At 42.0% G+C, this 22070-nt stretch overlaps 1 protein-coding gene across 1 annotated transcript in view; it reads right to left on the bottom strand.

Annotated features, from left to right (window-relative positions):
- Positions 1–508: 508 nt before the first annotated feature.
- The window catches only part of LOC122551966 (lysosome membrane protein 2-like), a gene marked incomplete at its 5' end in the record, with an annotated part of 56629 nt that continues 35067 nt past the window's right edge, over positions 509–22070 (bottom strand). The window contains 6 exons of the mRNA XM_043694537.1: positions 509–733; positions 992–1153; positions 6138–6189; positions 11851–11924; positions 15523–15641; positions 21532–21701. Of these exons, the coding sequence (XP_043550472.1) occupies positions 686–733; positions 992–1153; positions 6138–6189; positions 11851–11924; positions 15523–15641; positions 21532–21701 (625 nt within the window). The remainder of the gene's footprint in view (positions 734–991; positions 1154–6137; positions 6190–11850; positions 11925–15522; positions 15642–21531; positions 21702–22070) is intronic.

Here is a 22070-nt window from a genome sequence, read left to right on the forward strand (position 1 = left end):
TGCCATCATGCTGCTGCCCAATGAAAATCTCACTATGCTGCTTCTAAAAAGCACAAAAGATGGAATGATATGATCATGATGTTGAGATGGGCCTCGCTAGACTTGCTGCCTGATCCTGCCACACATCTTGTCATAGCCCACATCATTCAGAATCCCACACCATTCTGCTCACAGTCTGAGAATAAGGGGTCTCCCATTTAAGATTGTGATGAGGGTGAATTCTATCTCTCAAAGGGATGTGAGTCTATGGGAGGAGTGGTGGAGGTAAGGTCATTGGATCTTTTTAATGCAGATGTAGAGAGATTCTTGACCAATGAGAGAGTCAGGGACTATGAGTGGATAAGTGGGAATGTGGGTTTGACATTACAATTGGATCAGCTATGATCTTACTGAATAGCGAAATGACCACCTTCTGCTCTTAAATTCAGTGTTAGTGTGCCTGTTTGTGACTTATCCCAACATGTCCTCGGTTGGTACCAATATAGCAATGTCTGAAAAACTTGAAGGGCCACAGTTCCAATTTATTGGTGAGTGAGTACTGTCATTGTACACTCGGTCAATCAAAGACTCCACTTTTATTTGTTACATTGTAAAATACTCCATAGGTCAGAAACATCACTAAATTCCTGAACATACTATCTGGTTGATTGCAGCAGAATGTGTGTGTGGGCTCTCTTCCGTCACTTCAATGTACTTCCACATCCGGAAGTTTTAACATTACTGGTGTAAAATCCTAAAATACCAACAAAGGTACAAATTAGGCCTTCACTCTTTGAACGCAGTAAAGATGTTAAATTTTCAATATTTAAAATTTTATTGACCTTCGAATAATCACTTAGAATGTAATTTTGAAATCTCAAGTCAAGTGCGCTTTGCTTTTAACAGCCAACCTGTCAATAAACTGATGCAGTGAATTAGTTTCAGCAAAGTTTAATTAATAATGAAGCTCCTTCAATGATATGGGACATAAATAACTTTAGCAATAAATTACCTTATTGTCTTTATGTCTCCATGCAGCAAAGGCTAAGCTAAGAGCAGCCAGGCAAAGTAAGATTCCAATAGACAAGAATATATAAGGAATGTAAGTCACCACACGTATTTTATAAAGTGCTGATTTCAGTTTCACTGCTGATTTATCATCGATTAAAGCTTGCTGTTGGACAAATGGGGGAGAAAGCAGAACCACAAAATTACTAAGGCACTTTTATACATTATCCTCATACCAAATGTTACATCTTTATGTAATTTAAGATGGATAAATTCCCAGGACGTGATCAGGTTATCCCAGAACTTTGTGGGAAGCTATAGAAGTGATTGCTGAGCTCTTTACGAAGATATTTGTATCACCAATAGCCAGGAGTGAGGTGCTGGAAGACGGGAGGGTGACTTATGTGGTGCCACTATGAAGAAAGGTGGTAAGGAAAAGCCAGGGAACAATAAACCGGTGAACCTGACGTCTGTGGTCGGTAAATTGTTGGAGCAAATTGTGAAGGACAGGATTTACATGAATTTGGAAAGGCATGGACTGATTAGAGATAGTCAACATTGCTTTGTGTGGAAAAAACAAATCTCACGAACTTTATTGAGGTTTTTTTTTGAAGAAGTGACAAGATTGAGGAAAGCAGAATGATAGGTGTTGTCGAACACCTTGCAGAAGTCCATATAGACAAGGTTCGGCATGGTAGACTGGTTAGCAAAGTTAGATCACATGGAATCCAGGGGAGGTACCAGTTGGATACAAAATTACTTTGAATGTTAGAGACAGAGGATGATGGTGGTGGAGTGTTGTTTTTGGACTGGAGGCTTGTGACCAGTGGTATGCTGCAAGAATTGGTACTGGGTCCATAGCTTTTCATCATTTATATGATTTTAATGTGAATATAGGAGAAATTGTCAGTATATTTGCTGATTACACCAAAATTGGTGGGGTAGTGGACAGTGAAGAAGGTTACTGCAGAGTTCACAGGACCTTGATCAGATAGGCCAATGAGCCAAAGAGTGGCAGATAGAGTTTCATTTAGATAAGTGCAAGGTGCTGCGTTTTGGTAAGGCAAACCAGGGCAGATGTTATACAATTACTGGTAGGGTTCTGGGGAGTGCTGCCGAAATGTACAACCAGAAACTTTCAGTCCAACTTGTTCATACCAACAAGATATCCTAAATTAATTCAGTCCCATTTGCCAGCATTTGACACATATCCTTCTAACCCTTCCTGTTTCATATACGCATCCAGATGCCTTTTAAACGTTGTATCTGTATCAGACCCCACCACTTCCTCTGGCAGCTCATCCACACACGGACCACCCTCTGCGTAAAACGACTGCCCCTTAGGTCCCTTTTCTAGCTTTTCTCTCTCACCTGAAACCTATCCCCTCTAGTAGTGGACTTCCGTACACTGGGAAAAAGACCTTGACATTTTACCTACCTATGCCCCTCATGATTTTAGAAACCTTTATAAGGTCACCTTACAGCTTTCAATGATCCAGGGAAAACAGCTCCAGACTATTCAGCTTCTCCCTCTAAGTCAAAACCTGCAACCCTGGCAACATGCTTGTAAATCTTTTCTGAACACTTTCAGGTTTCACAATATCTTTCCTACAGCAGAGAGACCAGATTTGAACACTGGTTAGGCCACTTTTGGAATACAATGTCCTATACATGAGCTGAAAAATGTGTTGCTGGAAAAGCGCAGCGGGTCAGGCGGCATCCAAGGAGCAGGAGAATCGATGTTTCGGGCATAAGCCCTTCTTCAGGAATGAGGAAGGTGTGCCAAGCAGGCTAAGGTAAAAGGTAGGGAGGAGGGACTTGGGGGAGGGGTGTTGGGAATGCGATAGGTGGAAGGAGGTTAAAGTGAGGGTGATAGGCCGGAGAGGGGGTGGGGGCGGAGAGGTCAGGAAGAAGATAGGCCGGAGAGGGGGTGGGGGCGGAGAGGTCGGGAAGCCCCCACCCGCTTCTTTCCGATTTCTCCGACCTTCTTCAGGCTCATGCCCGAAACGTAAATTCTCCTGCTCCTTGGATGCTGCCTGACCTGCTGTGCTTTTCCAGCAACACATTTTTCAACTCTGATCTCTAGCATCTGCAGTCCTCACTTTTTCCTAAAACTCTCCTGGACCTTACCACTAACTGTTTTAGACTTGCCCTACCCAAAATGCAGCACCTCACATTTATCTAAAAGTGGTGCAAGGTGGATACAATTGCAACCTTTAAAAGTGATGTGGACAAGTTAAAAATCACACAACACCAGGTTATAGTCCAACTTGTTTATTTGGAAGCACGAACTTTCAGAGCGCTGCTCCTTCATCAGGTGGTTGTGGAGTAGGATCATACAACACAGAATTTATAGCTAAAGATCTCAGTGTCATGCAACTGAAACAATATATTGAACAAACCTAGGTTGCTGTTAAGTCTTTCATCTTTTAGAATGGGTAGCAGGTTTTGGTTCATTAATATTTAAATCCCAGAACTTCTTTCAAGTCACATTCTCAAGATAACTTAAGGTTTTATAAAAAAAGGTGGCACCTCAGCTCAGCCAATGCATTAAAAGGTGTGAGGTTAGAGTCTGTCTGTATCCCAATCTAGGTTCTATTTCCAAAGTAAGAATTTATAAATTGTTACATGGATTGACTGCTTGCATTAACTGCCTGCAGACTGTGTCTTTTCAAACAAAATAGAATGTATCTACAAATACAATTCTGCAAATGCAAAATCACTCCATAGACATTTAAAAGGCATGTGGATGGTTACATAAATAGGAAGTGTTTGGAGGTTTCTGGCCAAACGCTGGCAAGTGGGACTAGATCAGTTTAGGTTATCTGGTTGGCACGGACGAGTTGGACAGAAGGGTCTGTTTCTGTGCTGTATAACTCTATGACTCTAAATGCCAGCCTCAGCTTGCCTTAATCCCAGTTTACACTTGGAACTCTCCATCAGTGCCTAAAGGTTTGACCTTACTGTTATGCATAAAGAATGCAATCCATTATGATCTCTCCAATGAAAGTCACCATTACGTAAATCCATTTATTTAATCAGACTCTTAGCATAAACACGATGTGAGCCATTTCAGGCTGTGATGAAGAAAACCTCCTTTGCTCACAAGCTTGGTTTTGTTGTCGTATTTTGTTTTACAGTTGCTCCTGTGAAGAACCCTGAGACATATCACTGTCCTCAATCTGCCATATTAAATGTAAGTTGTTGTTTCTGTTGTCAAACTCTAAACCCTGGAGATCAGCTCTTCACAAATATTTTGTGGTGTGAGCCCATTTTAATGCCTCAGACTTTCCAAATGACATTCTGATCTCTTTAAAAAAAAGGTTAGCTTCACGGAACTGAAACCAAAACACATATGTCTCTACTTTAGAAATCCAAATTCCTAATCACAAATTATATGTGATGCACTTGTACCACAGAATCACGGGAAAGATTGGTCAGGTCGGGGTTCTTCATTAGAAAAGACTCGAAGGCCTTTAATATTACAAAGTCTTTGAACAGAGGAGTTATGCAGAGGTTGACTCTTAAGTGCCCTCTGACATGGCTGGCAAGTTACTCAGTTCAAGGATGAATAGGGACACACAAAAAATATTGACCTAGCCAGTGACACCCACATCCCATGAAAGAATAAAGGAAAAATTAAATACTCATGATAATTCATTTTCACCAATTCAACTAAAGTCATTCTGATATCATTAGAAAATAAACATTATTTATACAGCCTTCATATCTACAGGCCTCCCCTAAGTAATTGCTTTTGAACCACAGTCAATATTTTCATTAACAAATGCTGTATCCAATTTGTAAGCAGCAAGCACAGTAAGCTCCAGACTCAAAAATGGTGCATTTTATGTTCTTATATTTAAATGGTTTTGGTCAAGTAAATATTGACCAGGGCAAACACAGAAAAGTATCATGTGTTGAACAGTTAGAGACAAAAACACTACAGATGTTGGAATCCAAAGTAGACAAGGAGAAGGCTGGAAGACCACAGTAAGCCAGACAGTATCAGGAGGTGGAGAAGGCAGTGTATCGGTGTAGCCCTTCTTCAGAAATGGAGGTGGGGGTAGGGGAACTCAGATAAAGTGCTTACTGCTTACAAATTGGATGCTGCATTTGTTAATGCTGTGAAATACCACCACATTAGCCAGTGGAATTGAAATTCAATTAATAAGAAATGTGAAAATGAAAGCTAATCTTGGGAATGGAGACCACTGACAACTATCATCAATTGGTCATTAATGCCAGCCTCAGCTTAACAGGTCTGGCCTATATGTGACTGTAGAACCACAGCACCGGACTAGAAAGTGGCCCAGCAAGAGACTCAGTTCAAGGGTGATAAGGGAGCAGCAGCAAATACTGGCCCCTTCTCAGCACGGTCACATCCAGTTGTGAATGGTGGTGAACAGTTCAACAATGAACAGGAGTTGGAGGCTCTACATACGTCAAGATGGTGGCGAATAGGATACTTCACTGGGAGCTCATCCACTCTGCCTGTTTATTTTTGTCATTTTCTTCTGTTTTGTGTTTTATTCTCTTCTTTCTTGAGGCAGTCTCACGGCCCAGTGTGGTCAGCACCACGTGGCAGTCTTGCGGCCTGCCAATCCTTTGATGGCCCGTGGTGACTTCTGGCCTTGTGAGCCTCAAGGTGAAGCTAAAGTGAAGCCCAGCGCTGTCTGGAGGCCGGGTTGGAAGGACTATTGTTCTGAACTTTCTATTTATCTATTTTCTCATTTATTCCTACAATCTGTAATGCTGGAAGCTTTATTTATTTATTTTTCTATTTTTTACCCTAAGAACATGTACTGAAGAATGTACTTGGGTACCTTGTACCTAAGATGACGCCATAAGTAGTGACTTTCTACCGTACTCATTTGATACATCAGGAACAGTGTAATGTTGTTGCACTGTTTCACACTGATCTTGTCTTTGGTTTACAGAGTACACTTTCTCCCACTTCAGTAGCTGGTCCTCATACTTACCCCTTCTACCAGCAAAGCCCATGTCATCCTCAGTTTCAACTTTCTCTCTCTCTGTTCATTTAGACACATCCTTCTTGCCCAGCCCCCCATCAAAATCCTACCCCAACTCAAACTTTGTGCCCAGATGCCTCATTAACATCAGACCTAAAATCAAAACATGCAACTTACCTCATTTAAAAAGAGGACTGGTAAAATCATTGTCCGCATTTGACTAGTTTGGCTGCAAATAAATGAATTGAAAACATGTTGTGAAATATTTGTGAATATTTAACTAATGTAGAATTTTAAATCAACTACACAGTTTTTACATGATTCCAATGGCATCAAAATTGGGAGAGGTGTTTAATACTGAGGATGATGACAACAAGCTAGATAGACACAAATGAAATTGAAGAATGGACATATAATTTAAAAATCCATTTCAGTATAAAGTTCAAATACTGTAAGATAAGTAGACACACATTCAGGTAAACCAGGCAGAGATCCTGACCTTAGAAAAAGCAATATGAGTGAGACAAACAGCAGTGCATAACCAGAATAGGACAATCCTGAGATTTGAAAAAAAGCATTGGCTCAGGAAACCGCACAGGTCCTTAAGCATGGGACTGTAAAGGAAGCATGAGAAATGGAAGGGAAAGTGCACGATCTATAAAAGGGTACCAGTGCAGTGGCACCATAATGATCCACAGCCATAAAACAGTGCCCTGTACACACTGCAGGGTCCTTTCTCTGCTGAATAATTGACCATTTTGGGAGGATGTGCTAAAGTAAAACCTCTACTTTCAAAGAAAATGTCATCCCACAATTGGCTACTTAATCATGTTCGCAAATCTCGATCACAAGAGGAACAACATTATTTCCTTGGTGAGATCAAAGACCCCATTCATGCCTTCTGGCCCACATTCCGATATGTAAGATCATTTGGCCCATCAAGACTGCTCTGCTATTTGATGAGTACAGGAATTGGGATGTCATGTTGCAGCTGCACAGGACATTTTGGAATATTGCATTCAATTCTAGTCTCTCCGCTACAGGAAAGATGTTGCTAAACTTGTAAAGATTCAGAAAAAATTGACAAGGATGTTCCCAGGGTTGGAGGGTTTGAGCTGTAGGGAGAGCCTGAATAGGCTGGGACTATTTTCCCTGGAGTGTCAGAGGTTGAGGGGTTGATGTTCTAGAAGTTTATAAAATCATGAATGTCATAGTTAAGGTGAAACGCCAAGGTCTTTTTCCCAGGATAGGGAAGTCCAAAACTAGAGGGCATAGGTTTAGGGTGAGAGGAGAATGATTTAAAAGGGACCTAATGGGCAACTTTTCCAAGTAGAGGGTGGTGCTTTTATGAAATGAGCTGCAAGAGCAGGTGGTGAAGGCTGGTACAATTATAACATCTAAAAGACATCTGAATGGGTATATGAATAGGAAGGGTTTAGAGGGGTATTGGCCAAGTGCTGGCAAATCGGACTAGATTAATTTAGGAAATCTGATTGGCATGGACAAGTGAACTGAAGGCTCTGTTTGTGTGCTTTACAAACCTATTACACTTAGATCATGGCTGATCGGATATAAATACAGAGAAAGCTGAAGAAGCATCTGTGGAAATAGGAACAGAGTTAATCTTTCAAGTCTGGTATGATTCTTCTTTAAATAAAATGCTCCTCAATTCCACTTTCCCGTCATTCCCTTACTGCTTAAAAATCTGTCCATCTCAGTTTTGAATATATATATATGTCAACGGATATATGACTAACTTTAAACTAGATACTGGAGCGAGTGTATTTGTTCTATCAGATGACCAACCACAATTATATCTGCAATGCCTTCAGCAATAAAAATCCAGGTACATAGTTCAGGTGGAAGTAAAAGTGAAGAGACATTTACAGACAGCACTTGAGTACAAGGTAAAGCAGATATTGGAGACAATGGTCTTAGACATTCTAGTCTGCACTGAATCTGTTGAAGAATATGGGCTGGGGGTTCAAGAGGCTTTAAACTGTTTACTAAAATGAAAAGTGTGAATTCTTGAAAAACGTCTATTCATTACCCAGGGCAAACTTTTAATAATACCCGCAAAAAACAACACCATTAGTGAATTTCCAATCCCTGTTTTATCTTAAGTTTTCAACATTTCCTTGGTATGGTTAATCACCTAGAGAAATTTCTGCCTGGCCCAGTGTATTTATTGACGCCTTCAGACAGCGAATTAAAGCAAGCTCAAGCACAGTGTTGGAATTCATATCAGGAGCAAGCATATGACAAGGAACAAGGAGATATTCTGCTTTCACTGGACACCTTACCTTATTGTGACCCTTCACTACTGACTATAATTGCAGCTGATGCCTCATCTACATAGCTGTGGCAATACTGTTTCAAGAACAAGCAGATAGGTGTCATAGGCCAGTTTGCAATGCATCTAGAGCATGTCTGACACTGACAGGAGGTACATGGTCAAGGAGAAAGACACTGTTACATGGATTACAGTGTTACATGTAACCACTGTTACATGAAATTCTTGGATTACATCATCAGTTTAAATACAACACGATGGCTCAGTGGTTAGCACTGCTGCCTCACAGCGCCAGGGACCCGGGTTCGATTCCTGCCTAAGGCGAATGTCTTTGTGGAGTTTGCACAATCTCCCGGTGTCTGCGTGGGTATCCTCCCACAATCCAAAGATGTGCAGGTCAGGCGAATTGGCAGTGCTAAATTGCCCATTGTGTTAGGTACATTAATCAGGGATAAATATAGGGTAGGGGAATGGGTCTGTGTGCATTACTCTTAGGAGGGTTGGTGTGGATTTGTTGAGCCGAAGGGCCTGCTCCCATACTGTTGGGAATCTAATCTAAAAGGTCATCATATAGACTTATCAGAAGCTGCTAGGCTCTTTATCTGATTTGGCCCTAATAAGTCAAAGCAGCAGTCAATGAATGGTAGGATGCTAGAAATCTCTGAGGAATAGAGAGATCTCTGGGTGTTTGTGATTTATGAGAAATCTCTGAAGGTGACAGGACAGGTTTTACCTAGGTTAATAGGGTAGTTAAGGCATACCTTGTGCTTGTGTTTATCGTTCGTGGCATAGATTCTAAGAGCAGGAAGGTTATGTTGAAGTTGTACAGAACTTTGGTTGGGCTCTAGCTGGAGTATTGTATGCAGTTCTGGTCACCTCACTCTAGGAAGAATGTGATTGCACTGGAGGGGCTGCAGAGGAAATTCACCAGGATGTTGCCTGGGATGGAGCTTCCATCAAGGAAGACTGGATAAGATCGAGCTGTTTTCTTTGGAGCACAGAGGTTTCAGGGGAAACCTGACAGAGATGGATAAGATCATGAGGGACATGAGCAAGGTATATAGGAAGAAGCTGTTTTCCTTACCGAGAGAGGCAATAACGAGGGGGCAAAACTTTAAGGTGAAAGGCAGGCGCTTTTAGAGGGAACTTGAGGGAAGGCTTTTTCACCGAGAAGTTGGTGGGTCTGGAATGCTAGGTAATCGCCATTCCTGATGAAGGGCTTTTGCCCGAAACATTGATTTTACTGCTCCTCGGATGCTGCCTGAACTGCTGTGCTCTTCCAGCACCACTAATCCAGGGTCTGGAATGCACTGTCTGAGACTGTCATGTAGGGCAGGAAACCACATAATCTTTAAAACATACTTGGATGAGCACTTGAAATTCATAATAATCAAGGCTGTGCGCCTAGTGTGGGAAAGTGGGACCGGTGTAGGTTCAGAGTCGTTTTTTTGTCGGTGTAGACTCAATGAGCAAAAGTGTGTACTGTATAATTCTGTATATTTTGTACTGTATAATTCTGAATAAACAATATATATTCATTCCACACCCCTCCCATTTATCTCTCCACCCCCGAGGCTCCCAGCCTCATTCCTGAACATAGAAAGGTACAGCACAGAACAGGCCCTTTGGCCCATGATACTGTGCCAAGGGTTAATCCTTATGTAAAATAAAATAACTTAACCTACGCACCCCTCAACTCACTGCTCTCAATGTGCATGTCCAGCAGTCACTTAAATGTCCCCAATGATTCTGCTTCCACTATTTTTACCCAAAACATCGATTCTCCTGCTCCACGGATGCTGCCTGACCTGCTGTGCTTTTCCAGCACCACTCTAATCTTGACTCTATTCACCAGCATCTGCAGCACCCACTACTGCCTAATACATATTCATTATCTATCTGTTGGCTATACCATTAGTGATTTACTAGAGGCTCATTTTCAGCATCGTCTTGTACTTTGTCGCATTTACTTTGTTAATCCCCATCTGCACTTTGAAACAACAGAAACATTGAACTCAGGAGGACAACAATATGTGAAAAATGGCAAGAAAAGCAAAGAGCAGATATTCATTCAAAAAGGACCAACATCTTTGTCAAAAAGTCAATCTTCAAAAGCCAAGGCTGTAGGATTCTAACTGCAGGCTGTCAGAAGCTTGATACCATCCAGAATAAAGCAACCCACATGATTGGCACCACCTTTGACATTCATTTCCTGCACAGTAGGAGCAGTGCGTACAATCTACAAGACAAACTGCAGAAATTCACCCAAAGCTCCTCAGATAACACCTCCATGACCACTTCCAGTTAGGAGTCGTCAAAAAGTGTGGCGCTGGAAAAGCACAACAGGTCAGGCAGCATCCGAGGAGCAGGAGGGTCAACATTTTGGGCAAAAGCCCTTCATCCGTTCCTGATGAAGAGTTTCTGCTCGACACATCGATTCTCCTGCTCCTCAGATGCTGCCTGACCCGCTGTGCTTTTCCAGCGCCACACTTTTCGATTCTGATCTCCAGCATCTGCAGTCCATACTTTCTCCAGTTAGAAGGACTTAGGGCAACAGGTATGTGGGAACATCACCCCTTGTAAGGTCCCCTCCAAGCCACTCACCATCCTGACTGGGAATTATGTGACTGTTCCTTCAGTGTCACAGGGTCAAAATTCTGGAACTCCTTAGTGGGCAGCACGGTGGCACAGTGGTTAGCACTGCTGCCTCACAGCGCCAGAGACCTGGGTTCAATTCCCGCCTCAGGCGACTGACTGTGTGGAGTTTGCACATTCTCCCCGTGTCTGCGTGGGTTTCCTCCGGGTGCTCTGGTTTCCTCCCACAGTCCAAAGATATGCTGGTCAGGTGAATTAGCCATGCTAAATTGCCCCTAGTGTTAGGTAAGGAGTATATGTAGGGGTATGGGTTGTTTGCGCTTCGGCGGGTCGGTGTGGACTTGTTGGGCCATGGTCCTGTTTCCACACTGTAAAGTAATCTAATCCTTCCTGAATGATATTGGGGGTCCACCTGCAGTACGTGGATTGCAGCAGTTCAAGAAGGCAGCTCACCACCACCTTCTCAAGGGCAACTAGGGATGGGCAATAAATGGTGACACACTTTGTGAATGAATAAAAATCACATTAATTGGCAAAATTATGAGGTTCCCTGCTCCAACAGAATCTGCACCATTGTACCTCAGTGGTTTGTTCACTGTGTTAAACGTTTGGGGAGAGTGAGCTAGGTATATCTGGAGGTTTTATTGAATCTAGTTAAAAATCAAACACCACCAGATTGTAGTCCAACAGGTTTAACTGGAAGCACTAGCTTTCGGAGCATTGTCAACCACCTGATGAAGGAGCAGCGCTCCGAAAGCTAATGCTTCCAAATAAACCTGTTCGACTATAACCTGGCGTTGTGTGATTTGTAACTTTGTACACCCCAGTCCAACACTGGCGTCTCCAAATCACTATTGAATATAAGCTCTCTTAGTTCAGTCCCTAAAATCAAGGAGATATTCAATGAATGTGGATATTCTCAGCAATTCTTTCAGTCTATTTGGGAAACAGTTACATTCATCCTTAGATAATCAATCTGAGTGTGTAAAAGGAGTCACTTACACAACGCCCTTCACCGACTCGACATGAATATTGATCTGCATTCTCTTGGCTGCTCTGACAGGGATACCAGTCATCTGGAAGGAATGGGAGAACACAATTACCTCAGCTAGATGGATTTCTATATCAATTCTCTGTGCTTCAAGGTTTTGTGGTCACCCTAGGACATGGCTGCTGCCACAGGAAACCCAAGAGAAGGCATCTGCAAGAGTCATTGAATTATCCTTGTTAATGTAATATTCTCAATGTCAAACAGCAACCTAAAATGGCCACAATTATGGCAACAACATGTAAAGCTTTCAGAGGTGATGCACACATTGTACATGAGGTGATCTCTTGTGGATGATACTTGGTTTAAGGTGTGAGATATTGTGTTATGGGATATTGTATTATAGGCTATCTTTATTAACTCACTCACCAGCTTGCTATATTCATTAATATAAGGTTCCCATTCATTCATTCATAACCCTTTTCTAATTCATTATTTACTGTAACACGGTTTCATTCATAAAACCGCAGTTCTGTAATATCCAAATTTAAGAACAACCCTTTCAAATCCATTACTGCATTTCCACACCTTATCAGCCCTTGCTGCTCAGCACACAGAATAATACCATTCCCATCAAGTCTTCACGAAACATTATAATATTAATCAGCCCTTACAAACCATCTCCAGGGCCTGAATAGATTAAGTACTTGTTAAATGTCTTTTAACTGGGCCATTATCCCTTTAAGTGATTCATTGAAATTGCATGAACGAATGAAACTCATACGCAGCAAATAGTAAATAAATCTCACAACCCAGCTGCAGTAATCAAGAGTGGGTTCATTTGTCATTTCTCCCATATACAACTGAAACAGTAAAAACGAGACAGCGTTCCTCCAGGACCAAGGATAGCACAAACAGCATGATCATATCCAGGGTGGCATAAAGTGCATAAGAAGTGCAAAACACACAAGACAGCACGGTAATTCCTGACATGTCAAGACAATAGGCACAGTGGTGTACAAATTACAGAGTAATAAAAGAATGATAATTAATAAAACATTGTTCAAGCAGCAATTTGAAGTCATGCAAAGAGTTTAGAAGGAATAGAGTCTGATCATACTGTGTTAAGAAGCCTGATGGCTTAGGGGAAGAAACTGTTGAACAGTCTGGCCGTGAGAGATTGAATGCTCTGGTATCTTCTTCCAGAAGAAAGTGAGGACTGCAGATGCTGGAGATCAAAGCTGAAAATGTGTTGCTGGAAAAGCGCAGCAGGTCAGGCAGCATCCAGGGAACAGGAGAATCGACGTTTCGGGCATGAGCCTTCCTGAAGAAGGGATTGAGTGGACATAAATGCAACATTTTGTTACTGACAGCCAGCATAACCTTGAATGGGGACTAATCTGATCAGGTCTCACTAACTTGAGTGAATTTTTTTGAAGTAACAAAGAGGATTGATGAGGGCAGAGCAGTGGACATGATTATATGGACTTCAGAAAGGTGTGCAGAAAATAGAGACACTGTTGGGCTTTTTTGGCTATGGAGCTGGTGTTGAAGGTCCAGGTGTGATTCTCCATCGCGGGGGGGGGGGGGTATGCCAAGAAATTTGGTGCTCTTCATGATCTTCACAGGGAAGTCGTCGATGTCCAGCGGAGAGTGGACACTCTGTGCCCTCCTAAAGTCAAGAACCTTCTCTTTCGTTTTGTCCACATTCAGAGATAGGTTGTTGGCTCTGCACCAGTCCGTTAGCCTCTGCACCTCCTCACCTGTATGCTGTCTCATCGTTCCTGTTAATGAGACCCACTACAGTCGTGTCATCAGCGATCTTAACAATATCCTTTCTTCTTTTATTAAGTCTACTTACAATTTTTAACGTATTTGGAGCATATAGGCCTATATTGTTGCTAATATTTACTAACATAAAGGGCAAAAGGATTAACACTTCCTCATTATGCAAGCAGACCTCACAGACACCCCAACAGAAGTAGCAGCCAGCACTTAACACATGTTTTAATCCATCTCCTGTCTCCCAGGACAGAGGCCCTTCAAACCTTTGTGTACTATAGATAAAAAATGCAACATCAAGGTAATAATGCACTTTTAATATATGTAAGAGCTGTGTATAAAGGGGCTCCTGTAAGAATTGTATTTCAGGATTGTATTGCTGCCTTGAACTGGTGAAGTGATTGCTGAATAAAAGCAGCTATTTCCACCCCTCCCTGATTTCGGTCGTTATTTGAACATGATCCCACACAGGGCACAGGATGACAAAATGTAGATGGTGAACTACGTTAGTCCCTGTCTGAAGTTATACATTTGATCTTTATTTGCATGCAATACAACAACTTGTACTGATGTAGAGCCTTTATGAGGTAAAGTGTCACAAGATCATTTGTTGTGTTATCAAACCAAATGTGACACCAAACTGCTCCTCAGGAGGCACTAGGGCAGCGAACAGTCAAAGAGGTTTAAGGGTTGCCCACAAAGGATGGAAGGAGGGAATTTCAAGCTTATGGCTCAGGAAAGTTTTGCCGGTGGGTGAGGCTGGGACAGGGGATTACACTCAGGGATGTTCACAAAGCCAGAGGCAGAGAGCCCCTGATGTCTTAGAGGCTGGTGAGGCAGGAGATTACAGATATAAGGAGAGGCGAGGCCATGGAGGGACTTGAAAACAAGGAAGAGAATTTTAAAACTGAAGCCTTGCTTCACCAAGACCCAATGTGGGTAAGATAGCACAGCAGGTGATGGGGAATGGGGCAGGATGCAATTAGGACATACATACGCACATACAGAAGTACACATATACACATATCCACATCCATACATACATGAGCTTGTATATACACATACATAGACATGAGCACGCATGCACCCACGGACATGTGTACATGAGCATGTATATACATACCATATCTAAGTATGCTACATAGGCATGCTTGCATAAACTCATACATGAGCATGTATACACATACAGATGCATGAACATGTATACACAAACATGAACATATTTACACACACATACAATGGTCATTCACCCACTATGAGCATGCATACACATAGATGTGCGTGCACTTGCACACATATGCACACAGTAACATACATACATGCATGAACACACACATACATAAGCACAAAAAGACACATGAACACACATATGCACATGTACATTAGCACATATAAACAAACATACACAAGTTTTAAATCAGTTCCCATATCTAGAATATAAAACTATTCTTGGTAATGGTACCCATAACAACTGTCAATGTGAAAAACCATCTGGTTCACAACTGTCCTATTGAGAAGGACATCTGTTGTCCTTATCTGGTATGGCTGACATATTACAGCATTACACAATTGTTACAGTGCTATTCAGCCCATTGTTTCTGCACTGACTCTAAGTATTGTAAATTAGTGCCATTCTCCTGCCTTTTCATCAGAACCCTTTTTCTATTTAAGTTATCACCCAATGCCCTCTTGAATGCCCCAGTTGAATGTGCCAATGAGCCACAACAATAACTGCTCTCTCGAATGGTCTGGGCATGCCACTCAGTTCATGGGCAATTAGGGATGGACAATAAATGTGGTCTTGCCAGCAACATCTAAGTCCCATCACAGAATAAATAAAATATCACATTTTTTAAAAAGGCTTGGGGATGACATGTATAGCACAAACAGTTATGTTCGCTTACCGGTTCAATATCGAGGAATGTTTGATGAGCTTCTGTATTAGGTTCCATTCCGCCAATGTCACTCACTAGTCGCTGATCTCCATTGTAAAAATGAGGTGATGATATGAAAATAGGGGCTCCTGGGATATCAGAGCAAAAGAAGTGAAGTTTACATTTCAAAGGGAAATCAATCTGTTCTACTCCTTGTCAATGCTAGACGCATGAAGCAGGGACTGAGAATAGGCTCTGCATCTGGGGACAATGTCATGGATTGTGACAGTGTTCCCTTGCACACCAGTTGGTGATGTAACAGTAGTGTAAATCTAATATTGACACCAGACCACTAGGAAATTACTGTGTATTGTGTTACTCCCAGGTGAGTAGAGGGAAACTAGCCCTCTCTGTTCACCTCTTAGTCTGGTCACAATAAAACAAAAGAAAGTGCAGAGGAATCTCAGCAGGTCTGGCAGCATCTGTGGAGAGAGTAACAGAGTTAATATTTTGAGTCCAGTATGTCTCTTCTCCAGAAGAAGGCTCACTGAGTTTTTCCAGCAATTTCTGTTTTTGTTTCAGATTTATAACATCCAGTGTTCTTTGTAGTATTAAAGTATTGCAGCATATTTTTTTCCACCTAAGAATGTATCCGTCTATGGTTAAAAATGGAGTTTACTTTTGCTGTAAGAAATAAGAAGCCAATCAATGAGGTATTCCAAGTTAAAGAAAGAGGAAATATATTAACTGTCGAAATCTAGGAAAATAATTTAACAAAAATATCAAGTCATCAACTTTAGTGCAGTCAGAGCACACAATCAGATATATCCATACAGAAACACACACACTTACATGCAGAGAGACACAGATGCAAGTGCACACAAACACAGGTACTCACAAGCACACACACGTGGACAGAGAATCACACACAAGCATTCACAGACACACACATACTCACCCTCACACAGGCATACATACTTGCACACAGATTCACAATAATCATTCACAAAACCTTGTACACAGAGACACAGACATACACACACATAACAACGTGTTGCATATGGACTACAGTGGTTCAATAAAGCAGCTTACCACCATCTTCTCTAGGGCAACAATGCAATAAATGCTGGCCCAGCCAGCAACACCTACATTGCATGAGGGAATGAAAAAAAAACACATATACCCATTCTCACAAGCTCACACCCTGACACATTCATACTAATACATATGATCACAGACACACACTAATGTACACACAGGCACACAGACAAACTAATTTACACACACAGATACAGACATACACAGAGACACACAGACACAGACACACACACATAGACACACACACCCATATTCACTAATTAACACACACACATTGCTACACTCACAGTAATACACAACATCCACGCACACTAATACAAAATTAAAATGGAATAGTGCTGTCTACAAAGAGACATAACCATGTTTGTTTGGTTTGGTCCTTTGGTTGTCTTTAAGGCTAAAGTTTTTATCCTGAGGCTGATGCTGATTAACTGTCCTCTTGGATACAATCAGTCATAGCAAATTTTGCAGTTACTGAAAATGTTCAATTCCTTAATTAGTGTTCTCTCTAGCTGTTTCGTTAGGAGCCAGGAGTCAATTTCTTCAGAGAGAGAAAATAGAGACAGCAGCCTCTCTTCCATTATCTGCCCAAAGACACTCAGCACCTCCACTGAAATACTGGGTCCAGTGTGCATTCCAAGAGATCTACAGCACAGAAGATCATTCAGCCCATTATGTCTGACAACATTAATTTCATTTCCAGCTTTTGGCCTATTGCACTGGAGGTTACAGCAATGTATTGGAAAGCTAAATATTGCTTTAATCTTACAAGAGTTTTTGACTCTAACATCCTTTCAGGCAGTGAAATCCAGGCACTGTTAGTGAAAACCGTTTCTCCTCAACTCTTCTTTTTAGCTTTTTTAGTTTGTTGGCCCTCCTGAAGTGCATTACATCACACTTTTCAGCATTGAATTCCATTTGCCAGTGCTTTGCCCACCAGACCAGATCTTTCAAAGCCTCCTGAAGTTTAGAGCTATTCTCTTCATTATTTGTCACTCTACCAATTTTTGTGTCATCTGAAAACTTCTTTATCATACCCCCTTCCTTCAGGTCCAGATCATTAATGCACACCACAATAGCAAGGACTCCAGCACCAAGCCCTGAGGAATGCACTGGAAACAGATTTTCAGTCACAGAAACATCCGTCTACAATTGCCCTTAACTTCCTGCCTCTCAGCCAGTTTTCCGTCCAGCATGCCCCTTTACCTTGGATCTCATGGGCGCTTTCTTGACCATTCTGCCATGGGACCTTCTCAGAAGCCTTGCTAAAGTCCATGCAGACAATATTTATTGTCATACACTAATGGACACTTTTGCGTACCATTTCAAAAAAACCAAACTTGTCAAAAATGATCAACTCCTATCTTAGAATCCATACAGTGTGAAAGCAGGCCATTCAGCCCAAGCCCAGACCAACCCTCTGAAGAGCACCCCATCCAGACCCACCCAATCCCTGTAACCCATGGTTAACCCACATAACCTGAACATCCCTGGATACCAAGGGCAATTTAAGATGGCGAATCCACCTAACCTGTACATAGTCAGAGAGATGTACAGCATGGAAGCAGATCTTGCAGTCCAACTTGTCCATGCCGACCAGATATCCTGAACTATATCCCTCTAAACCCCCCCTATTCATATAACCATCCAGATCCCTTTTAAATGTTAAAAATCACACAACACTAGGTTATAGTCCAAAAGGTTTATTTGGAATCACTAGCTTTCAAAGCTCTGCCTCTTCATCAGGTGGTTATGGAGCAGCATTTAAAATGTTGCAATTGTACTAGGTTCCATCACTTCCTCTGGTAGCTCATTCCATACACATACCATCCTCTGCCCCTTTGGACTGCGGCAGGAAACCGGAGTACCCAGAAGAAACCCACACAGATATGGGGAGAATGTGCAAACTCCACAAGACAGTTGCCTGGCACTGTGAGGCAGCACTGCTAACCACTGAGCCACCACGCTACTGTTAAGAAATTCATGCTGGCTAATTTGTTTCTGTCCGAATGCAGACATATCCAGTCTCTTCAAAATACTTTCTAACAACTTCCCCAACACTGGAGGTTAGACTGACTGACCTTCAATTTTCTGCTCTGTCCCTTCCTCCCTTTTTATATAATGGGACAACATTAGCAGTCCCCAAATCTTCCAGCAACTCACCCATCCTCCAAGCGGGTCTGTCTGTGACAACCATTGACTTTATTGTCACGTGTAATCAAGTACAAATGTACTGAAGTACAGTGAAAAGTGCATAAATGTTGCCACACAAGGCGCCATTTTAGGTACAAATACCTCGGTATAGTAAAAAGCAAGAACAAAGTTAAAAGTTAAATATTTGCATATGTTAATATCACATGTCTGGATGATGGGATGTTTCTATTTTCAGATACCTCCTTGGGGGTAATTGGCTTGTCTCCACCTTGGAAGGGGGCCTTGCAATTGTGAGCAATTGTTTCATTTCAATTTAAAACTATTCCAGTCAGTTGAATACTTTCACAGTCTCCTTCTTTTAACATTCCATCCACCACTCCCCAGCTATTTTTGTTACTTCATGAGAGATGTATTTGCACTCAATTTTGACCTGATTATTGCTGATACTTATTAATTTTTAAAATGCAAGTTACAGTACAACAAAGCCTTCAAGGTGTGAATGTGCATCATGAATAAATATATTACTATTGTGGTTATTATTGTGTCAACCAGCACCTAACCAAAGTAAACTCTCCCAACCAATAAACAGACAAAAAACAGCTGCTAACTAGTAACCGGCTGACAGGACAGCCCCAAACAGTAAACAAGCAAAAGATTCACTAACCTAGTAATCATCGAAAATACAAGTTACTAATTAGTAATTAAGCAAAACAATCACAAACTTGTAACCCAAAAAACACAAGTCACCAACTATTAACCACTAAATAAAAACAACCATAAGTAATCAATAAAAACACAACATTGCCAAACAGTAAACAGACAAAAGAGTCATTGACTAGTAACCAACTGAAATATAATAGTCAGTTTTTGTTCCATATTTTAATGGTATTTTATTACAAGGGATAACGCTTGAGGCACCATTTGCTGTTTTGATTCCTGTTTAGTCAAGTTTTCCTTTTTCAGATTTTATCGTGAGGGAAATCCAGAGAACGAAAACTGTTGGAAAATGCCTTGTGACCTCAACAAGCAGTGTTGGACTTTGTCACAGATTAGTTCAAGGATTCCAGAGGAACAGTGTGAGATTATACTACAAACTCTCAAAATATATTGATCAGACTCTGGACTCAATGTGATGTGCCAACAATGTTGGTGCACGGTCGATGATACACCACACGAGATATGATAACAGCTGGGCCGTTGACCACACTTGAGGTCTGATAGATTAATGCGATTTATAGAACTGATCAGGATGACTTTGAAAATTGTCTCGATTCTGTGAAGTGTCACATGCAAATTGACAACATGATCAAATTTGTTTCCAACCTGGATTTAGTGCGAAACAAATCGTAGATAATAAATCCAACAGAGAATTCTTTCACATTTATTGCATATCCCACGCTGCCTTTGAGAAGGTGGTGGTGAGCTGCCTTTTTGAACCATTAGGTCCTTGTGTTATAGATCAGAGTGGTGCTGGAAAAGCACAGCAGGTCAGGCAGCATCCGAGGAGCAGGAAAATCGACGTTTTGGGCAAAAGCCCTTCATCAGGAATAGAGGGAGGCTCTCCACCTGAAACGTTGATTTTCCTGGTCCTGGGATGCTGCCTGACCTGCTGTGCTTTTCCAGCACCACTCAGATCTAAACTCTGGTTTCCAGCATCTGCAGTCCTCACTTTTGCCTCCTTGTGTTATAGGTTGACCCACAATGCCCTAGGGAAGGAGTTCCAGGATTTTGGCCCAGCGACACTGAAGGAATGGTGACATATTTCCAAGTCAGAATGGTGAATGGCTTGGAGGGAAACTTACAGGGGATGGTGTTCCCATGTATCTGCTGCCCTTGTCCTTCTAGATGAAAGTGGTCGTGAGTTTGGAAGGTAATGTCGGAGGATCTTTGGTGAATTCCTGCAACGCATCCTATAAACAGGACACACTGCTGCTACTGAGTGCCAGAGGTGGAAGGAGTGGATGTTGAATGGGGATGGAGGTAAATGTTGAAGGGGATGGGGGTAAATGTGAAAGGGATGGTTGATAATTATTGAAGGGAGGAATTGTTGGGGGTGAATGTTGAAAGGGTACGAGTTAGTAAATGTTGAAGCCGGTGGATTGAAGGGGATTTCAGGGATGAATGTTGAAGGAGTGTATGGGGGTGAATGCTGAAGGGAGATGGAGATGAACGTTGACGGGGGAGGTGGCATTTGATCAGTAAATACATAGGGATGTGTTAGAATGTGAGCCATGATCAAACAAGGCTTGCATTTATGCAACCTTCAGACTTTACAGTCAGTTAGGACTGTAATCACTTAAATAATGTAGAAAAAAAAGAGCCAATTGGGATCAGAGAGATCTCAGAAACAGCCACATGCTAATGACTACACAATCCATCATAATAACGTCGGTTGAGGAATTTGTATTGGTCAAGAACTCGGATACCTCGCTCCACTCTCCCATAAGGCCATTGGGTCTTTTGCATTCACCTAAGAGAGCAAGGTAATGCCTCGATTGAACATCTGACCTGGAAGACAGCATATCCGAGTTATAGGATATGCTGTTCCTTGGATGCTGCCTGACCTGCTGCACTTTTCCAGCAACAAATTTTCAGCATATCCGAGTTGCCTGTTTTGGGCTGAATGGTTTATTTCTGTAGACGTCTCTGCCAACGCTAAGGGTACAATGACCCACTTGTGGGACCGCAAAGTGATTCTGTTTTCAGATGTGTAGGAAGCTGACTGAACAGTGCCAGCTCTACATTGCCCTATGACCCCGGCAGAGTAAGAGATTGTCAATGGCCCACCTTGTCTGCAGGTGCTGATATTCAGGACTCCTGACAATGGACAGTTCCCTCCTGGACAACACTCTTTGTTACTGGGATGGTCACTTGCGAAAGCCTCTTTTGGCAGAATAAATCGATAGGCACCAATGCCTTCTACTTCGACCTCCTTTTCAAACATCAAATAGAAAGACCTGTGTGAAGCAGCAACAATTGGAAGTCATCTCTTGCTTGAAGTTATTATTTTTCACTTACAACACCACACACACACACACTTCCACAACGCCAGCTCCTCCCCATCCACTGTCCCCTTATGTACATCCCAGTCCTCTCTACGTTGGCTCCATTCTATCTGCTTTGAGCTCTCATACTCCTTCCGTTTCACCCTCTTCATTCCCTTCCACCTCCAGTATTATTCCACAGCTACATAGCACCTAAAGAGTGTAGGCAAAAGTGAGGACTGCAGATGCTGAAAATCAGAGTGGTGCTGGAAAAGCACAGCAGGTCAGGCAGCATCCAAGGAGCAGGAAAATCGACATTTCGGGCAAAAGCCCTTCATTAGG

Source organism: Chiloscyllium plagiosum, chromosome 7 (assembly GCF_004010195.1).
Source record: "Chiloscyllium plagiosum isolate BGI_BamShark_2017 chromosome 7, ASM401019v2, whole genome shotgun sequence".
NCBI classification, from domain to species: domain Eukaryota; kingdom Metazoa; phylum Chordata; class Chondrichthyes; order Orectolobiformes; family Hemiscylliidae; genus Chiloscyllium; species Chiloscyllium plagiosum.